The following is a 21,026-nucleotide window of genomic DNA, read 5'->3' as shown; positions in this document are numbered from 1 at the left end:
ATTGTCTCTTGCAGCCAGTCCCACCAGTCCAGGGCATAAGAGAAAGCAAGGACTTCTCAGAATTCAGAGCTGAACTACTGGATCCCAAGTGCACACACATCTTGAGAATATCAACTTAAATAATATGAACTTTTTAAAGAAAAGAAATAGATGAAATATTTGTGGGGGGTGGCAGAGCTCACAGCTGATCCTCTGAAGCCCATCCAGCCTATGGATGCAAGTGGAATGAAAGCACCAACCCCAGACAGGCACTGCATCTCCACACAGCCTTCTCTGCATACTCTGCTACCTTACAGGGAGATCACAAAGCTGTTACACTCCCTCCTTCTCTCCTGAGAGCCTGCTCTAGTATCCAGCCTTTATGGAGGTGGGGCAGAAAGCCCCAGAGGAGAGGAGGTTTGCTGCTCAGCAGCACACACACCGAGGGAAGAGGGAAGTTCCTACTCCCCACACGCTGTGAGCCCATTCCCAGCCTCTCTGCACAGTCACCTCCATCTCCAGATCTCGTGGCCTGAGTGAAATGCCTTTCCCTGTAATAATGCCAACACTGTTGTATGCATCAGTGGAAGGAGCTGCAAGAGAGCTCTGGGACACAGGGGGAGGAGGATAAAAACCTTTCATCCTATTAGGAGCTGTGAGGTTCCGAGAGCAGATCATTGATAGCATTGCGTGTAGCTTATCTTCCTCCTCCTCATCATCGTCAACAGAGGTAGAGCGGCTGGCAGCTAAGTGGTGGTAGTTAATAGTTACTGCTCAAAGAAAATAGTGAAAGAGGAGCATAAGAAGAAAGAACTCAATTCTGTGGGAAAGCTCAAAAGGACATGGTCAGCAAAGACAAAGGACCTGAATCCTGCCTTCTGCTCGAGGGCACAAGCTCCTGTAAAGGGCTGTGAAAACTGAGTTTCTTACAGAAACAAAGCATGCTCCACCAAACTCAGGTCGGCGTTGAGTGTGCACAGGCTGTGAGAGCACATATGGCACACCACGGCAAGGGAGAAAGATCCCAGTGCCAGCCTGCAGCAGCTGAGTATGCTTTTGAGCAAAGCTCCACGGCAATTCTAGGCTCCCATCTAGCTTCTGTCCTTCACTGTGCCCTTAGCAATGCTGTGGCCCCTTCTCTGAAACCTGTGCCAGATGCACGTGGACAGCAAACCCTCGCTCCCAGCTGTGTGTGGCCCTGCAGACAGGCAGAGGTCCTGCCTGGCACAGGAGCTGCAGCTCCTGCCCCAGGAGCGCCCGGGCTCTGCAGCCCCTCCAGCAGGCCAAGGCACAAGGTGCTTGCTGGTGTGTGCATGGACTTACCTGTGCCAGCCCGGGAGCCCTGACAAAGCCCAGCCAGCACTGTGGCCCAGGCCACGGGGTCAGGAGGCTGCAGAGGAGGTTCCTGCTTTCTCAGCTGCAGTAAGTCCCAGTATGAGCAGTAACTCCCCTGTAAACTTTAGGGTCTGATCTTCCCAGGAAATTCTTGCTTCTTTGCCAAGGGGAATAAAACTGAACATGCTGTTTGAGAACTAGCTCAAATGCCTTCTTGCATGTAAGGAATTTGTATTCACTGATGACATGAGGTGGTTTGGTACTTGGGAATTCATTTAGTTTCCCTGGAAGGGCCTTTATTTAACCATTGTTAAGTTTGTGCTTCCAACCCAGGAAAACTTAGCCCAGGGAGTTCTTGGGGTACTTTTAAGAGTTTATGGTTGGTTTTCTTTCCTAATAACAACATTATGAGCAAGCAGTGTGGCCAGTAAAAATATCCTCACTTAAGGAGCAAAACTGCTCTTGGCTAGTCAAGCAATCTTTTGTTTCAGTCTCAGTTTGCAAGCCCAGGGGAGTATTTTGAAAACTTCCTCTGTAAAACACAGAGTAAATGTAAGATTCCCCACCTCAACTCCATTTCCACTAAGATAACAAGTCTCACTGCATTAAGGAAACCTAAGCTGCACCTGTTGATCACAATTATCTCTTAGTGAAATTTTGTGAGAGGTTTGGGTTTTTTACCCCCTTACAAAAATGTGGCTTGTCACCTGCAGGTATTTCCCAGGATATTACTTCAAGATTTTCTCAGATGTTTGATTTGGTTTTTTGTTTGGTTTTTTTTTTCAAACAAAGCAGAACAAAGGCACTTACTGTTATCGTGCTTGTGTCCAGGATAAATAATTCTGAACACATAGTCTGTGGATGTGTCCTCAGCTGGCATCTCCTCCGGGTCCACTGATTTGTTGCTGTTCCGTTTTCGAAGCTTTGGAAACACCTTGCCCTAGAGAAAATAATAATTCCATACATTCAGCTGTGAGTGACTAACAGAGTACAACAAACTGAGTATTGCAGACCTTTGGCATCTTAAATCTCCCAACTTTCAACGTTGGGAGGAGGTAAGGGAGAAAACAGTGGAGTCATATACAGCTGGTGGTTTTGGGGTATTTAACACTACTTTTCTGTGTACTATAAACGAGCCTTTTCTCTATGGGAGCTGGGCACTCCAAGCCTCTGGCAGCACATCTGTCCAGTCCGTCTGAGTCTCACTCCTATTGTGTGGGTTTGTATCTTGATGCAACAGCAGATTCCAGCTCATTGCTCAATGGGGTAATAAGGTATGGACAATTTTTATAGACCACGTGTGTAAGAATCAAATTGGACTAATGGAGTTACTTTGCCTCCTACTTTACCATAAAGCAGCTGGAAGTCCATGCCCAGACCCTGTGGAGCAGAGATATCAACACCAGCCTCACCCGAGAGCTCACCAGAAAAAGCAGTACCTTGCCCTGCTGGGACCACAGCGGGGGCTCCAGCTGGCCACGGGGCAGGAGCCCATTCTCCAGACAGGACAGGAAGGCGAGGAGGTGCCCTCCCTGGGGGAAGTGCAGCGGAGGCCTCTGTGTCCCATCCTGACTCACCAGCACTAATGTCCATCTGCTTTCTGCTGCAAGGGAGGACAGGGGGAGTCCACACTGTTACATCAGAGCCTCAATTTTCTGCTCTTACCCTCTAAGTAAATATTATTTGGGATCATCACTAAGTAGATAAATAAACCTCTGTGAGGCACAGTGTGATCTAGGGATGATACCAGCCCTTCAGTCCTACAGAAACTCAAGATACAAGCAAACTATGAAAGCCTCATGCAGTTGTCATCCTCTATCAGCTGGGACTGGAGATTTTAACACTCATTCCCACATGGCCAGAACTAGTCAGAGGTGTTCCCAACACTGAGGGAGGAAAAGCAATCATTCAAGTGGCTCTCCTGCTTATGTATTTTAAAGGAATATACACCTAAGGGTTATGCTTACGTTGCTGATGGCAGTGGATGCAGACAATCTGGCTCAGTGGCACAACCAATGCGTAGTCCCAGTAAACACTAAAAGGGAAGGAAAGAGCAGGCAACATTGTTCTTTCCATATTCAGGAATGCTTGCAGTTCCAAGCACCTGATAGAAAGACTCTGCTAAGTTAATAACTGCTTAATAAATTTGGTCAATTGAAGTACATTATTAGTCAAGTAAACAGCAAAGGAAAGCAGGTTTCTCCACACTGATACTTTGCACCAGGTCTGTACAACCTCTGCTTCCCTCTTCCCCTTCCCTTCCCCTTTCCTAGTGCCCCCCAGCAGGTTACACAGTGCTTCCCATCTTTCCTGAATGCAAGGAGTACCTTTTCTCCAGTTCTGAATCTCCAAGGGTTCCATTCATCAGCTGGTTTGGGGTCCACTTTAATGTCAAACTATCTGCTGATTGATGAAGGGAGAGATACCCAGGAATTGCCTCCAAGTCGTCTTTCTGTTCACGGAAGCAACAAACAGATAACCCAGGTGACTCAAGTGCACAAAATACCTGCATAAAATATATGTTCCAGTCTTTCTATGCCACACAAGTTCCAAAGCTGCAATATTTGGGAACTGCTGAGGGAAACCCTAACAGCAGAAGTACTGGTATACAATATTGCTACAGAAAGAGGGGAAAAACCACAATACAGTCAGCTGGTTTATGAAATACAGTCCAGTATGTTTGTTCCTGCCTACAGGCCCACTGCTCATTGACAGTGGTCAGGCAGTGAAAGCATTTGTCACATGTCAAATCTACCCCAACACAGGAGAGCCAAGCATTCTGTGCTGAGAACAGAATGCAGCGAGCACTTGGCAGGTCTGAGCTCTACCCCCAGCTACACCAGTGCCTCCTCCAGCCACAGCCCCAAACTCCACGCACTCACCGGCTGCACCAGGACGTTGTTCTTGCCGTAGAGAAGGTGTGTCCGGGAGTTCTGGTGCAGGGACTCCACGTACTCCCGCGCCGAAGCAGCAAAGCGATCTTCCGACGTGCTCCCGCTGGAGTGGCGCTTCCGGATCTACACACAAAGCCAGGGCAGGTCAGGCCAGGCAGGGACACACGAACTGCACCATTTACATTACTCTCTGTGGACTGCAACTTCTTGTGCAGCCAGGGGAGTTTGCAGAGAAATCACCTGGACTCGTAACTCAGCCCTGACCAGGGCAGTTCAGAATTTCTTGTGAACTACCTGATCACAACTGTCACAGAATTTAGTGCTGGATCTCAAATTTTTCTACATACAGATAAAGAGGACACTGTGGCCCAAATGGACTTCTAATCTGTGATAAAGGTTCCATTACAGAAGAGAGAAGAAAGGCTGTTCCAGATTCAGGTATCTACCTCATGGGGCTGTTTTTATTATCAGCCTGTGCCTTAACTCAGAAACAGGTACAGAGTAAATACCTACTCCCAGGGCTGGGCGCTTGGAGGGGGAGTCCTGGCGGCCGTGGGTGCCGTGGATCCGGTGCCGCTGCACCAGCTCGTCGGCCGAAGGGTCTGTCCAGTAGTGGTCAGCTGTCTTTAGCTTGGTGTACTCCAGAGCACAGGGTCCAACTAGGAAAAGAGACCAAGGGAGAAACCTTCTGAGTCTGCTCAGAAACATACCCAGTGCTATCCTGCTGGCTGAGCACTGAAGGTGAGATTTCCTCCTAAAGCCAAGTGAATATTAATGGTCACCAATCCTATGGGATCAGCCCACAAAACAGACAACAACATAATAATGTATCACCCCTACTACCCAGGACTGTATAAGAGTATTCCTGTAGGACACAATACCCTACCACAGCAGCATGAGCACTTACAAACTGCCAGCAAGCATTCGGTAAAAATCCATTCCCATTCTGCTTTCTGATCCAACCAATAATTACTAATAAAACCAGATGATCAGTCTCTTCTGGTCTTGTAAGCAACAAAACAACATCTTCAATGTTGCTCTATTATAAATAGTTAACTACATACAAGATATAAAATGCACTTCTTGTAACACTGTCATAATGCAAAATGCTTTAAGACTATTTATTTTCTTCAGCATACAAAGTAACTTTGCAAGAACTCACCTAGCAGAGAAGCCAGTATTGGGCCACAAACAGGATCTGCCAGTAAAGCTTCTTTTTCATAATATTTACTAGGAATAAAAGATTAGAGCCCAGTTAAAAATATTCATTGGTATAAACCATTTCAAAGCTTGGGTTCAGCTACAGGTCTAACATAATAGGCCAGTAAGAAAACTGTGTATCTGAACAGCCAGAGACAGGACCCAAGGAATCCAAATCCCAAATAGTCCCTGAATTTGAGAGGTAGAGGAAAAACAGTGGCTGGGATTACCCAGAAATCACCAATGTGAGCATCTCCTCCAGAAGCTCTAATGGAGCTTGACTGGCCCATCCACTGACCCTGTGAAGAAGTGTTGTGTTGGGTTTGCAGGTAAAAAAGACTTTTACAACATGGCGTGTCCTGAAGTGTTTTTAAAGACCATTAAAACACATTGTAAGAAAGCTACAGAGAAATTAATTTACTCTATTTTATAGATCACTTTAGAATAGATCATTTCCTAAACTATATCAACAGCACTGACTAGTCTCCATGGAGCATAAAACGAGCCTGGAACAAGTAAAGTAATAAACCTACACTCCAGACTTCTGCATTTAACCAGCTGACCAGCACCCCTCCTTTGGATGTACACTCTGCTCCTGATCAGCTGTGCAATCCCAGGCAAGTCACCTCCTCTCGATATGCTCATTCTGGCTCACCTATTTTTCAACTGAGCTCTGGAGAGGCAGGAGCTTGCCTTGTGCTCAGTGTGTTTACCCAGTATATTTGATCTGGGGCTTTGGGCAGAACTGCAATATGGGAACAAACAATAGTTCTCTGAAAGCAATTTTGTTCATTTTCCACAGAGACAAAACAATCCACACATTCTTAAACATCTCTTCCATCTGTGAGGAATCATCTTGAAACACCATGAAGAACAATGAACTACTACAAATAGCTCTTGCAATGACCCTGAAGTCTTGCCATTGCAGCAGGCAAAGCTGCTTTACAAAACCACATAGCTGAAAAATCCAAACACCCACATTTCTTGAATGCCACTGTCCTCTGTGGTCTGTTCACTAGATGGGGCTCAAACTCTAAAGCACCTGCTCCTCTTCCAGGACAGAACAGCTGAAGGATGTGAACATGGAGCATTTGAGCAGTAATGTCACAAAAATGTATGGCAACAAGCCTTATGAAAAAGTTTGTTTTATTCACCAAGTCACGGTTTCAGAATCACAGACCTGCAGTGAAGGACCTGCTCCTAACTCATCTGAACGGATGGGGAAGGCATTGAGGTGAACATCTACAACACACAGCAATGGAACAACTGAGAGCAAACTCTCCTGATGAGTCTGCTGTGGATTATGTGGAAAAGAAATTAAAACCTCTTGTACCCATGTATCTGCAGACACTGAGGCAGTGGACTAAAATGCTTTCGTTAACTGTGTCTCTGGGACACGGCCAACCCTCCCTCTGTCTCTTCTGCACACAGCTCATAAAATCCAAGATGGCATTACATATCCCAGAGCAACAGTTTGCTTGAACAGCACAAAGACCTTTCTTCCATTCTCTTGCTTTTAGTGGCAAGATACATCATGAATGTATGACAAGGACAACAGTAACACAAACTTGGAAAGTACTGTGAAAATAAGCTGCTCTGCCCCTTAGCTCTCATCCTTGTTCAGACACATTGGCTTTGGATGGACAAGAATGTTCTGCCAGTACAGAACAACAAGAGCACCCCTGCCAGCAAACTGCCATTCTGGGACCACACCAAGCTTTAGAGTCCCTTCCTTTCTCTTTTTATGGTAGATTGTCCTCAGTGTGCCCCATTAAGTCTTCTGTATCGTGGGTTATGGGAGGGCAGGAAGGGTAGGAGTTAAGAGCCACTCCTTGGCAAGCCACAGCTGATGGTGGGCAGCAGGAAGCAAGGACAGAACAGAGAGGACTCGTCTTCACCTCTTAAGGAGTCCGTGTGGAATACATCCGTAAAGCACTGATGCTCTTCTTGGGTTTTGCAAGGGAAGACTTTCACTTTACACAAAGCTTGATTTTTCTAAAAAGGAAACATTACTCAAAGAACCTGTTTTCACAACCCTAAGGTTTTATGTCAATAGCTCCTCCTGTTCTAATTCTCCTTTCTTTCATCTACAAAAGGCATTTTCCTCCCTGACATCCTGAAGTTCCAAAGGATTATTTTCAACTCATGACGTATTAGAAGACATTTCTATTCCACTAAGGTCTAGGTCCTATTAGAATATAGGTACCTAATATACTTGAAGTTAGGTTTTTAGCTGATTTCTGGAAAGCTGAATGTGTGTTAATGTTTTTTCGTAAGCCTGAAACACTGTCAATGATGCAAAACAAAAGTACATTTTTTTCTAAATGCTTGTGCAACTGGTTTTCATCTTACCAGAAGACTGCATTACTGAAGACTTTTGAAGAAATACCTTGTTGCAGATACCTAAATGCATCAATCCAACAAGTCCCTGTGCTTCTGCTGCCTTCCTTACCTGCAGTTATCGACAATGTACTGCACAATCTTGTCCAGCACCTTCTCAATCAAGGCTGTCCGAACCCAGATGTGTTTGATGGCCTGAGGTGTCAGGACAGGTGTTTTGCTTGTGGTTGATCCCTGCCTTTTGAGGGGTTCTTGCCCATTTGGCTGATTTTTCCTGCAAAAGGTGATAAAATAAAAGTAGTCAGAATTTGGACTGTTTGATGACAGCTCGTGATGGGTTCATCCTCCTGCATCAGGTAACACAGTGCAGATGCAGGAGAAAGGTGGCCACAAAGCACAGGGGCAGCTTCCTTCTGCCCAGCACTGCAGGCTGCCTTGGCTCTCCACACTACCTCAGGCTGAGAGGGGAACAGGAACCCTCTGAATGTCTTTTCCAGAAAATCTCCCCCTTAAAATAGAAGAAGGTCCCGTTTTGCCTCAATGAGGAAAGAAACCCTGACATCTTCAAGTTCTTTGCCAGCACTTGGGTTCCCTTTCAGGAAACTGTTCAGTTACACAGAGTTAATACGTTTATTTGGGGCTGTTTTGGGTGAGATCCATCATTCCCCCCTGCACTTACACGGCCCCATGTCCTACAGGAGGCCATGACAGCAGCCCTCCAGGGCAAGAAAGACACGTGACACCACTGACATCAGAGCAATCCGAGTGTGGTTAGTCGCATCCTAAACAGGGCTTTTCTTAAGCCACAGCCTCAGGAGCAATGAGGCTGTTACAGCCCTTCTGTCTCATTTCATACATCCAGCAGAGTGAGTCCACCCCCTGCAGTATTTCCCAATAGTATCTTTGCTGTGTGTATTTTCTACAGCACTTAACTTTTGTGGCTGTTAATAGCTGAAAAACACACAAAATTTGTCCAAGAGAAACCACAGAATTTAAGTTCATTTGCTCCTCTCTGTTAGAGGATACAGCCAAAGGTCTCTGGTGGTTAGAGGGTTGTTTGTGTGGGCTCTTAACCAGGAGAGAGGCTGGTGAATTTTCAGCAGAAAACATCCTTCTTCCCAACATTTAAAAAATAAAAATTAATAAAATCCCTGTATCAGTAGGCACAATTAAAAATGCATCAAAAATAGGTACATATCTCTCAAAAACTACTTAACAAAGTCTGATAATTACAAGCCTTACAAAGATAAATGTCAGAAAATTACACAGAAATGTAAGTGCTAATTTAAATAACTGTCAATAATTGAAGACAAGCTCTCTTGGCAAAGCCCTTCTTATAGCAAATTGATCAAAGGCTAAAAGTTCCTTCGATGTACAAAGAGCTCTTAGGGCTCACCAGTGCCTACAAACAGAATTAAAAATGCTCTTGTCCTGAGCTTATAGGACAAGATGCTCATGCACTGTGATTTCATCTACAGAACCACATGGAAAATTTTAACTTTGCTACTCACCACCAGCAAGCAGTTTAAGACTTTCAGTAATCTCAAGTCCTTGACTCCAGAATTCTGTTGTGTTTAAGTCCAGTACGTACTGAACAGCTTTCCTATAACATCCACCTTCCCATCACTCTTTGTATCCATTAATTTAACTGTTTCTGCTATGATACCCACAAATCTGCTCCTGGTTTGGCAGGAGCATGCCAAAACAGCTTTTCCAGTATGTCTGTTCTTGAGTTCCTCCTTCTACCCCCTCCCTTCCCACCAACAGTCCAAGCTGGTCCACCATACCTTGGCCTGTGAGCCCTCTCTGAAATCACCAGTAATTAGTCACTTCTGTTGCTGTGTGTGGGCTGAATGTGCTGCTCTGCTGTACTGAGAAGCAAAATGAAACACCAAAGCCCCAGTTCCCCACCTCTGCCCCTTTGCTCACTGCCAGCTTGATCAAACACAAACATCTACAGCCACTAACGAGACAAACTGCATCACCCGTGGCCAAGACAGGCCCCTCTGCACTCATAGGGCAGTCTGTGTCCCACCAGGCTGCACAGAAACACTGCATCAACTTGGCTGATGAACAGAGCCTCACCTGCTCTCTACCTGCTGCTGCAGCTCCTGCACCTTCTTGCACACGTCTCCAGCTATGGCACAGGTCTTGCCCACCTTGGTGAAGAGTGCGGCCACCTTGTCGGTGCGCAGGAACCCGGCAGCCCTGCGCTTCAGCATGTGCAGGAGACACGCCTCCACCACACCTGTGGGAATGTGGACAGAATGTTACAGGTCCTGCTGCCTTCTGCCTCGGCCAGCACCACCTGCTCACTGCCACTGGGCAGGTGTGGGCCAAGAACAGAGCTGGGGGGACAGACAGGAACTCAGAACCAGATGATGCGAGCATGTGTCTAATCTGCAACTACAAGCACCTTGTAAAGTACAGATAATGGGAGTATATAAATGAACTGGAATCCGAGTATTTTCACCCCACTTTACACGTGCCACACAGAACCACACTGTAACATGCCCTGATGGCCACCACTTGCACTATGCCAGCCTTGCAAGACTGCAACAGAAATCTAACCAGCTCTCATGTAACCTGCTGCAGGGAACAGAATTGAGAAATACAAATTAAAAAAAACCAAAACAAATCAAAACAAAAAATAAGCCTTCCTTGTCTATCGGCTCCTAAAGTGAGACTGCAGATGACTCACAGAGTCAACACTGCCCATACAAAGGGATGAAGGAAAACAGACCAATTCATTCACAGGAAAGGGAAAAGACCCAGCAGTATGTGCCAGGTGTGTGCTCAGGGCAGGGCAGTCTTCACAGGGCTCTGAGTGCAGCACCGAGCACGGCTCTCCTGTGCTGGGTGGCAGCAGGCAGCCCACCGGGACACCGCAGCTCCCCCTGCCACGTTAAATGCTGCTTATGAGTAACAAATGGCACTCCATCTGCTCTGACACACTCTCCCTCTCGCCCAACACTCGGCGGCTCTTTTTGAGAGAAGGCAGCATTTTGTGGCACTTTACGCCCAACGCTGTCAGCTGCTGAGCATTTCCTGAAGACTGCTCTGCTTATTGTACCTGAAGGCTCCAAATCCCGTAACACCTGAAAGCCTCCATCTGAAAAAGACCTGTCCTCACTGCCCACGCCCTGAAAACTAACCCGAGTCCCAGGCCAGACTGGGGGCACACAGAAACACCTCCTGCCTGCTGAACCCTGAGGAGCCCCACCCCAGGAGCAGCCAAAACCAGACTCTGAGCTGCCTTACAGCACAATGGGGCAGTGCCCGTGGCCTCAGCTCCGGCACACACCTGTTTGCTCAGGACATGAGCCCGATGGCATCAGACACAGCCACCAAGCAGCAGGTCTGATGCTGCTTCCCATGCTGGTGGCACTTCCAGCCAGAACTACTGCCTCAGAAGCCAACCACCTCCTCATGCACAACAGCCTGTGCACGGCACTGGTCCCTGGAAGGAGGAGCAGGACATGGGGGCACATCCCTGCGTGACCCCTCTCAACCATCAGAAACCTCGCCTGAGATCAAAGGACACCAGTGGCAGAGGCAGAGCCTGTGGTCTGACAGGAGCAGGAGCCCAGCGCTGACAACATCTCTGAAGCCAGGCTGGTTCCACTCGGAAGGAAAGGAGCATCTGTGCAGGGAACGCCGCAGAGCCACGGGGGCTGGCGTGGCCACACAGCAGCACGGGGGGGACAGGGAGTGATGACAGCACGGGGATGTTCCTCACAGTACGGTCTAGCTCCTGTCTAGCAACCATCACACAGCTCTTAATCCAGCAGCTGTTTTGCTCTGCCTTTCAATTAAAAATAAAAGAAAAAAAGAAAAGCAGCTTTCCGGATGCCTGGAGCAATGCAGCAATTTGATTCCAGATCTTAAATGAAGCAACCTGCCTTTAAAAATAACCGCAAAGAAGTGCATTGCTGTTGCTTAGGAAACAGGCTCTCTTCCCACCTTCACTGCTTTTTTTTTATTTCTTTAAAACAATAAAATATTAATGAAACAAATTTAGTGAAAAGCACAGCAGGCACAGCTTTAATTATTAATAAATGTTGCAGCTGCCACGAAGGACAATTTCCCCAGTGACTGTCCCTAGAGCCCCAACATTTAATTATTCCATTATGACATTTCTCATCACAAGAACTTGGGTAAGATCAGTCCCCAACTGCCTGTAACACACACATAGGGGTCATTTGCAAGGGGCGAGACACTGGAATTTGCTGCTGGATTGCCTCAAAATGTATTTTCCACAGGACAAGGACACATCCAGTTCTAAGCGTAAGGTACCCTCGGATTGGGGGGCAGGTTACAGCCCAGCCTGTGTGACCCTCAGGTCACTTCATTTTCCTACACTTCACCCCCAGACTGAGCCTAACAGCACTGGCTCTCAGCATGCTTCTCTCCAGGCTCCTTTCCACAAGAATTATTCCAGAACAGCTGACTCTACATTCACATCTGACTTGATCTGAACGTGCTTGCAAATACAACGTGGCTTTTATCCAGTTAAACTATAAAACATCCAAGCAGGGCAGCACATCTTGCGACACAGATGCCATCCCATTCAACCCAGGGGACTGTGTGGATGCCATCCTGGTGGCACAGGACAGCAGGAGGGGATCCCTCCCACCCACAGCACAGCAGTGAGGGACCAGCTCCCTGGCAGAGCCCCGTGGGGCTTTCCTTTGGCTCTGTGTGCAAGGCAGGCACTGATCTCACCGCACCTTGCCAGCATCGCCCACAGCCAAGCTCAGCCAGAAAGGAAACTTAACACATCCTGAATAAACAGGCAGAAGAGTCACCTCAAGCTGCAGAACCTTTTAAAAGACATGAGAGGACCTTGGCAGTGGTGCTTTTTGATAAACCAAAACCAGGTGATCCCCAGGAATTACAAACTGCACAGCTCAGAACTGCTGCCTAAAGAGACAACACAAACTGTTTTAGGGGTTATAGCACAAGAACCTTTGGGACAGGGAATGGAGTTATTTAGCCATTTCTAGGAAAATTAACCATTTTCCCCTTTTTGGAATCTGACACTCTAGGAAGGACCTAAAAATCAATGATTTAGCTGTTTCTGGAGAAACTGGTAACATCAGAAAGGCATCAATGGGTGTTTGTGTGTACACACATGCTTTTGGCTACAGGTACATATGCACACAGGTAAGTAACTACTGCACAGCCCAATGTGATCCCAAGCCTGCCTACTGTCACTGTACCTACAACAAACACATACAAAAACTGACCAGATAAAAAGGCAGCAACTCATCACACACAGAGCAGAAGAGCAGCTCTGCACTGGGAATAAATCAGCGCAGCTCAGGTAATTCCCTTGTATGGTTACAGCTGACAGCAGCCATCTAAAAATTCATTAACTCCAGACAGTTTTGAGGCACATTCTCTGCAGTATCCACTGCTGAATTTAATTAAGTGCAGATATATTACTGATTTACAGTTCAAATAATCACGGTACCCACCAAGCTTCAGAAAATGTCACTTTTTTATGACTTCACCACAGCTACTTCTTCCAGGGTCAGGTGAACAAGTTCGGTTTTGTCCTTCTTTGCCTCTATGAAAATTCTGACATGACTTAATGGACTGTGAAATGAGAGTTCTGGGGCTGGAAGGGTAGTGAGAAGAGAAAAGGTGGTCTGTGGAAGCATTATTTATGGGGTGTACTTAGCAGATGAGATTTTCCTTAGACAGGAAGAAATACTGCAGCTAAATACCTTGTTTTCATGGAAACTGTGCACAGGGAATTGAATTCATGAGGCTGAAGAAATTAAAAACAAGTGAAAAGAGGAGGATGATAAAGAAGCCATCAGATGCTCACGATCTCCAGCTGCTGTTGCTTTACCCTGCTGATCACAGATCTGCCCAGTTTGAAACCAGTTTTATTGCCAAGTTCCAGCCTGCTGTGTCACTGGGACACACATGCCAAGCAGGTAGGACACTGGTACCCGAGTGCCAGCTGACAGCAAAGGGCTGCAGAGGACACATCCGAACGTGCTCCTTTGCCCTTGTTCACCTGCACCCAAGCTGCTTGTGCTGGGCTGTGCCACAGAACATCCTATGTTCAATAATTCCCTAAAAAATAAAAAAAAAAGTATCTAAATGGACAATCCCCAGTTCTAAAGTGGCTGGGAAACTTCAGGGCTAAAATTTGGTGACTGCTCCTCTTTAAAATCAAGATCACTAAGCTTCAAGGATCTCAGTAACCTTCAGAAAACAGAAGTGTTTTCATTAAACTCTGTTAAGGGTAAATCAGAATTACCAAAGTTTGTCTAAATATTGAAAATGATCCAATTTGATGGCCCAGAATCAAAGCAAAATGTTTAGCAGAGTTCTCTAAAAAGCACAAGAGATTTTATTTCACTTCTCAAGCTAAAAACACATGCAGTTCAAAAACTGTTTCATTTCACATCAGAGCTAATATTCACTCTGGTTCTTTCCTCCCCACTACAGCACACCACTCATTAATTTAAGCATCATCTTTGGAGCACAATCAAAAACCTTCTAAATGTGCGTGAAAAAATATTTGCCTCCCCCTCTCTGGTACTCTCTTTGGGCTAATGTGTTTATCAAGTGAGCCAGAATCTCTGTAAACTATTTTTTAAGCATTATTCATCATTGAAAATGCTTGTTTTCCAAATAGGAGCAGTAATACAGGAGACACGGGTTTTGTTTGTGAGAGATCTGCATTTCCATAGCAGATTAACTACATTTTTAAAAAATATCAATGCCAAAAATTTAACAAATACATCTCTGTTCCTCAGCTGATTTTATTTTCCTGTCATGAGCCTTAATACAGCCTTGTAATTTAGGGCCATGAAGGAAAAAATTTCTGACTCATGGTATTTCATTGCTTGGGGATGGCAATTGTGACGTTTGGTGGCTCTGGTAATTGCTTGGATTTCAGGTCCTGAACGAGAAAAATCAGAACATGAGGTCCAGCATCATGCAGTCACTGGTTCCTAATTTGATCTTTTCTTTCAAACACAATTAACTTTGTGCAAAATAGGATAACAAGTCATCCTAAGACCAATGAAGAAGACAGCCTCACAACTAAGCCTACTGCTGTGGTTAACCCTGGGGTCTGTTAGCAGTGAGACTGTAAACCAGCACTGCCGGGCACTCCTGCAGCTCAGACACCAATCCATCCTGAACGACCCCGGATATCTGGTCTCCAGGAGTCACCAGCCACGTTCATGTTCCAAGGATTCCTGGTTTTCCACGGCCAGTGTGGATGGAGACTCATCCATGACTTCAGCTGAAGCTCTCTGATTGTGTTCCTACAGGATGTGCAAGGCCCTAGAACTTCAGGCCTGATCTCAACTACGTGGCTCCAGAAAATCCAGCCACACAAGTGCTTTCCTACTGCCTCCCACCTCCAGAATAAATGGAGTACTCATCTGCCTTAGGAAGCTGGGAAGTAACTCTTGAACTGTTGTGCAAATTCATTAACAGCAATCCTGTCATACACGGGATTGGCTCTAAAATGTGAAGAGGACCCAAGAGCCACTCTGTTTCTCAGAACACACCAGTCCTGTTGCTGTGAACAGATACTGAGTGACACAGAACTATTCCAAGTAACAATTCCCTCTACTTATTTTTGAAGAAGGAAGCATCTTACACTGATGATTATCCAAGCCTAGATGCCCCAGGGCTCTGTGAAAGGAAGCTGAAAAGGATGGATACAGGGCCCACACATCAGGTCTTGAGTGTGGAATTACAGCCTGAAGCACAGACATCTCAGAAGCACTTGTGGGTGATAGCTCTCCTTGCTCTGAGAACAATAAATGCTCACACAGTCCTGATGTACAGAGACACTGCAAGAGCTTGAGAGCAGAAGCACCAACATAAGACACAAATGCCAGCTCAGGAGTGCTTCACAAAAGCAGCCATGGAGTGACCTGCCACAGCCAGAGTGACCTCTGACCTGCCACAGCCTGGCACGAGTCGAGATTGTATTTGAGTTTTGAAGGAAATGCAGGAAAGCTGAAAGAGCTGCTGTACAACTTACAGGAGCCTATGAGATAAACTGTACTGAGAAGGAGCAGTATGATAACACTCACCTACCACCCAGCACATCGTGCTTGTAGACCTGGAAGTCACCCACAGAGAAACAGGATGGACCCTGCAGAGCTGGCCAGGGGCACCCACAGCACTGCACGGCTGCTGCATGGATCTGTCTGTGCATGGACCTCCTCACCACCCTCCTCTACCACCATGTCCAAAACCACCAAAGGGTTCACGGTTGCTTTCAGAGAAGACTGGACTGGCAGCTGGGCAAGCCAGCACTGGGCTGTGCTCAGGCAAGTGTCCCTTCTCTCTGGGTCAGCAGATGTCCGCTGGAAGGCCTCAGGCCACCTCTCTGATGTATTATTCACACAGAGAAAGCACCAAGGACTGCTTACTAATGGGAATTCATTATCTCCCAAGCTCCCCAGGACAGCCACCACATCCTTCTTCTGCTTGAAGGGCTGCACACATGACTAAACGCAGCCACAGATCACATACAAACACCTTCAGTCAATATCAGATCCAGCTCTGTAGTCAAACCCTGTCACCTTTCCCAGTGCATGACTGGACAGATCGTGACATGGTTTTGTTCTTCTTTTTTTAAGATCTGTGATATTTAAACACAGCATTACCCAGAAAAAAAAACCACAGTCGTTTTCATCAGTTAGTAAGAGAAGAAAAACAACATGCATAATGGGGATGGAAAAAAAAAGAAAAAGTTGAAGTCAATGCAGCTAAATCAACGGGACTGGCTCATCCCCTAGGGCTGAGCCAGCCAAGCTTCCTCAGCTCCTCTAGGAGAGGCTCTCTGCTCCTCTTGCCTGCACCTGGAATTGCAGGGTCTGCAGCAAGGATCCTCAACAAATCTATCAGGATAGAACAGTAATCTAATACCCAGAAACAGCAAATTTTCTCCTTGGGTTTAAAAGGGGAGAAGCATTTCTGGTCTGTAAGTCTGGTTTAGACACAGTTTTAAAACAGATTTGGAAGGCAAAGATAATTCAGTGACACTGAGAAAAGGAAAAATAAATACTTCCAAATGCCTCTGAAGTGAAGGACTGTAACCAACACTGGGGGTAAATTAAATATTATTAACTGAAGATGGGAAGAAAGAGCACATATCAAGTATCCAAAGTATAACAAAAAAGCTACAAAGTATAAAGAAAACAAAAAGACAATGGGAGGTTTTTGTTTTCTTTGATAGAAAAGCCTCAGCGTCTTACAGGATTTGAGTTCAGATTCAGGAACAGGAAAGGACTTGGTGATGCCCCTGCCATAAACCCACCCAGGGCTGCACAGCTCCAGTGCATCCCCCAGGAACAGCAGTGAATCCCCCAGCTCCCTCCTCTCCCTCACATCCCAAACGACACAAGCAATGCAGACCTCCCATCCTCAGACAAGGTGTACAAGAAGCCCCAAGCTCAACATTAAATACCATTCTGCAGCTCAAATCAGAACTGGCCTTTTCAGTTCAGCCACAAAGGGATTCTGTACATTTTAATTAACGGGTTTAATTACTGGTAGCAGGCTTATTATTAAGGCCAAAAAAAGCTTTTCCTGCAGTTCATCCCTTCCTTAATTTGAACTGAAATCTCATTGAAAAGCCAAGTTATGCATGTTTAACAGTGCCCAAGTTACTATTTTTACTCATGTTTACTGCTAACCTTTCCTCAAAACACAGTAAGTATATTCCCTTTGCCAAGCAGGCATGCTGAATTTACACCTAAACATATATTTTGATTGTGACACCAACTCTTCATAACCCACCTGAATTCTACGGCAATTAGTTTATAGCATGGGGAATTCAGGATATTTCATTTAATACACTCAAAATATTATTCAAAGAGAACAAACTACTGAAACTCGTTTCAAAGTATATATTGAAAACGTAGAGATCATTTGGGTAACCATGTCTGGGGCATTCATGAATAAACCCTGTCTGCAGCGTGCAGCTGACTTAAGTAAGTTTTCTAAATGCTTAAAGCAGCACGTTACTGTCAGACTAAAGATGGGCAGCCACAGAGAAAAGGCTTAGCAAACTGCAGGTAGCATTACACAAACACTCCAAGTGTAATGCACGGAACTGGAAACCCTGTAAATACACTTCAGGTGACTGCAGAGGCAGAGAAATGCTTCTTTCCTCTTCCCCCTTTCCCTCAGAAGTGCAGAAGCGGGAAGGGGCTGGTGTTGCTGGCGAGAACAGCTCCAGCCAGGGACGCTCCGGGCGGGCTGGCAGCAGGAGGGCGCGGGAGGAGAGCGCGGCGCTGGCCCTGCCGCAGAGACGGAGCCCCACGTCATGGTGGCAGCCGCCGTTCCCAAGGAAACGTCTCCACAGACAGAGCCCAGGCTGCAAACATCCATGGCCAGCTTCCAGCAGAAGTGCTGGCCACTGAAGATGCTCCAAAGACACTTGCATCGCTGCATTGTCGCCTGACTGGCCACACAACAGCGGCCACAGCAACCCATAGCCCAAAGGAACTTGGAATTTTCGTCCCACAATGGCACACGTCAGCCACAGGCCAAATGGAGCTGCTGGGGCTCTGAACCATAGATAGATTTCCTAGAAATCAGAGGGGATGACAGAGCCCCTGGGATGTAACTCAGGTTAGTTACACGCTGGGTTGGGAACAAATACAGAACCTCCTGCACTCGCTGCTTCCCCACAAGGATGAAAACATCAGCACTGCTTTCCTTCTGCCAGAGCACCCAGGCAGAGACCACAGACTGGAGCAGGATCCTCGTGGTTACAAATCCCTCCTGCTGGATGAGCAGAGCTGACCCACAGAGGCACCATTCCTCCAGGCCAGCAAGGGTGGCACAGAGCTGGAGCATTTCCTCCAGGACAAGTAGCACATGCCATTTAATTGGCACCTTCAGCCATCTAGGACCTAGGGCAGCTACAAACTGTTCAGCTACTGACGCAGAGAGACCCTGAAATCAGCTATCATGTATTTAAGAGACTCTTGCTAAACTCAGCCTAGCAAGAGAGTAAAATGATTCACAAGAATTCTATATTTATAGCAAAGATTCACCAAAAATGACTCATGTACTGAACCATCTAATTTTAAATAGAAGGGAAAAACCTCTTGAAGAGACACATGAAACTGGAGTGGGGGAGGGAAGAGAACTGCACACACAGGAGAGCACCAGCCAGGAGCTGTTAGCCAAATCTGCTGGAAGGGATTTCTCCATTCAATCAGCCAAAGTAAAAACAGAACACTCAGCTTCACCTTCTTCTGGTTTAGAGTTAATCAAGGCCTCTGTTCAAAGCCCCAGCAGGCTGGAGTCCTGCCTTAGGACAGGTAGGGTTGCTGGGCAATAATGAGGCAGCTCAGTGCAGAATTATTAGTTCTTCAGACCATAAAGAATTCAGAACACAAAACCAACTGGAATCACAGTAGAAGGAAGAGACAAGTATGAAGACTTTAAAGTATTCCTAATTTTGGCCACGCAGAGTCTAACAGAAATAGCTGCCACCCCACCACCCCTTACACCAACAATGCAGCACAGCTTCCAGGATGGGATTCCAGGAACAGAGAGCAGGCAGACCACTCTGGGCGCTCCCTGGAACACACGGCCAGCCTGCAGCAAGGCCACCCGTCATCCTGGCTGAGTACTTGGATAATGACATCTTAGAAGAGTTACATTACAATTTGTAATGTACACACACGTAGCAAATACAGAGGTGAAATGGGCCTGAACACCATGATTTCTAATATCTAAATCCCTGCATTTACCTCTGACAGCAGAGAAAATAAATGTCTAGAGTAGAGGAAAAGTAAGGTTAGGTAGCATTAGGTCTTCCGCGTGACATTTACCACATAAGGCGATGATGTGACTGCTGTCTTCATGTACAAATTTCCGGGTGACAGCTTCTTCCATGATCTGCTTTACCTAAAATGAACAGAGAGAAATGATTGTATGATCCCAGCAAAATCAGCACAGCACTTGGGAGTTTGAGTTTCAACCACTGCCTTCCCCCTCCCCAAGAGACTAACAGCTCCCTCACATCATATTTTGCAGGGAAGAATGGATTTAAGGAGGGAAAGCACAAACAAACCTGAGGGGCTTATCACAGGATGAGGGAACCTCTGGCAGAACAAGGACAGGTCTGTTTGGGGTGTGCCCCCACAAAAGGCTGAACTATTTCAGTGTGCCCACAGTACCCTCCAAAGCACTTCTCCAGCATAAGTTCCAAAGAGCTGTGCGAGACTTTTTATATGATTCATCCTTGGCCTTCACACAGTCTCTTTTGCTCATGAAACCAGATGGTGTTGCTATGTCCCATTTCCACTTGTGCCATTCTGCTCTTTTTCAAGCACAAAGCATTCCTGAGTGACACAGGCACACATTCCCAGAGAGGTTTAGGGCCATCCTCCCCCTACCTGGGAAGCATGGAACATGCCACAGCAATTACAAATTATGCCTTTGAAGCTCTGCTGCACCAAACAGTATACAAAATTATTACAGGCCCTACAGAGAAGGCAGTGCCTTCAGTTTTCACTTCAAGACATGATTTAACAATTATAGCAAATAAAATTACACTTATCACACTTTTTAATGATTTAAAACAAGGTTCCTTTCCACTTTCAGGGTTGATGTGCCAAGCTCCAGAGGGAAATCATTGCAAAATACTGACTTTCAAAAATTAAGGAAGAAATAGACAATTCTTACAATGAGGCTCTTGGCGACAGGCTGCAGTCACCCTTGTTCATCTGCCAGTGATTCCTCCCCAATGGCTTCCTCAGCCTGAGACCAGATGAAACCTCATTGCCTCCACCAGCTCATTTATCAGACACTCATTTCCTCCTGGCCACGGAGAGCTTGCTCTCTTCCATGTACAAATCAACCATCATTTTTGACTTCTCTCATTTGTGAGCTACAATTACAGCATTATGACACTCTGACTAAACATAGGCCAATTCACTTTCAATATATGAAAATATGTGCTACCATGGCAGAAGATTTAACCAGACACTCCCTTCTTCCAACGTTTAGAGCTAACTGGACACCACTTCATGACACTGAGAGGTCCCAAGGTTTTGAGCTTTTCCACTCAGCGCTGGACCAGGAGAAGCTGCAGGTGCAGTGCTCCATCGACAGCTGGGCTCTGCAACTGCCCGTGGAGATGCCTTCTCCAGTTCGGAGAGCTTCCTTCTCCAGCAAGACCATCTGCAAGACGAGTTCTGGATGCTGTAATTAAACATCCCCTCCCCCAGTAATCATCTTGAGGCCTCTGTGCCCACTCCTACA

At 46.2% G+C, this 21,026-nt stretch overlaps 1 protein-coding gene across 6 annotated transcripts in view; it reads right to left on the bottom strand.

Moving 5' to 3' along the window:
• The window catches only part of SGSM2 (small G protein signaling modulator 2), a 38,040-nt gene that overhangs the window by 11,700 nt on the left and 5,314 nt on the right, over positions 1 to 21,026 (bottom strand). For 2 of the 6 annotated variants that reach the window (XM_069033213.1, XM_069033217.1), the window contains exons 2-12: positions 19,592 to 19,667; positions 9,834 to 9,996; positions 7,861 to 8,022; positions 5,371 to 5,438; positions 4,722 to 4,867; positions 4,197 to 4,331; positions 3,642 to 3,766; positions 3,282 to 3,349; positions 2,754 to 2,917; positions 2,125 to 2,254; positions 615 to 749 (exon numbers count right to left, since the gene is read on the bottom strand). In XM_069033213.1, the coding sequence (XP_068889314.1) occupies positions 615 to 749; positions 2,125 to 2,254; positions 2,754 to 2,917; positions 3,282 to 3,349; positions 3,642 to 3,766; positions 4,197 to 4,331; positions 4,722 to 4,867; positions 5,371 to 5,438; positions 7,861 to 8,022; positions 9,834 to 9,996; positions 19,592 to 19,667 (1,372 nt within the window). The remainder of the gene's footprint in view (positions 1 to 614; positions 750 to 2,124; positions 2,255 to 2,753; positions 2,918 to 3,281; positions 3,350 to 3,641; positions 3,767 to 4,196; positions 4,332 to 4,721; positions 4,868 to 5,370; positions 5,439 to 7,860; positions 8,023 to 9,833; positions 9,997 to 19,591; positions 19,668 to 21,026) is intronic. The other 4 variants (XM_069033216.1, XM_069033215.1, XM_069033218.1 and 1 more) reach the window with 4 other exon arrangements.

This window comes from Aphelocoma coerulescens, chromosome 19 (assembly GCF_041296385.1).
Source record: "Aphelocoma coerulescens isolate FSJ_1873_10779 chromosome 19, UR_Acoe_1.0, whole genome shotgun sequence".
NCBI lineage: Eukaryota > Metazoa > Chordata > Aves > Passeriformes > Corvidae > Aphelocoma > Aphelocoma coerulescens.
The sequence above is the reverse complement of the archived record's forward strand: the minus strand, read 5'-3'. Positions and strand labels throughout refer to the sequence as shown.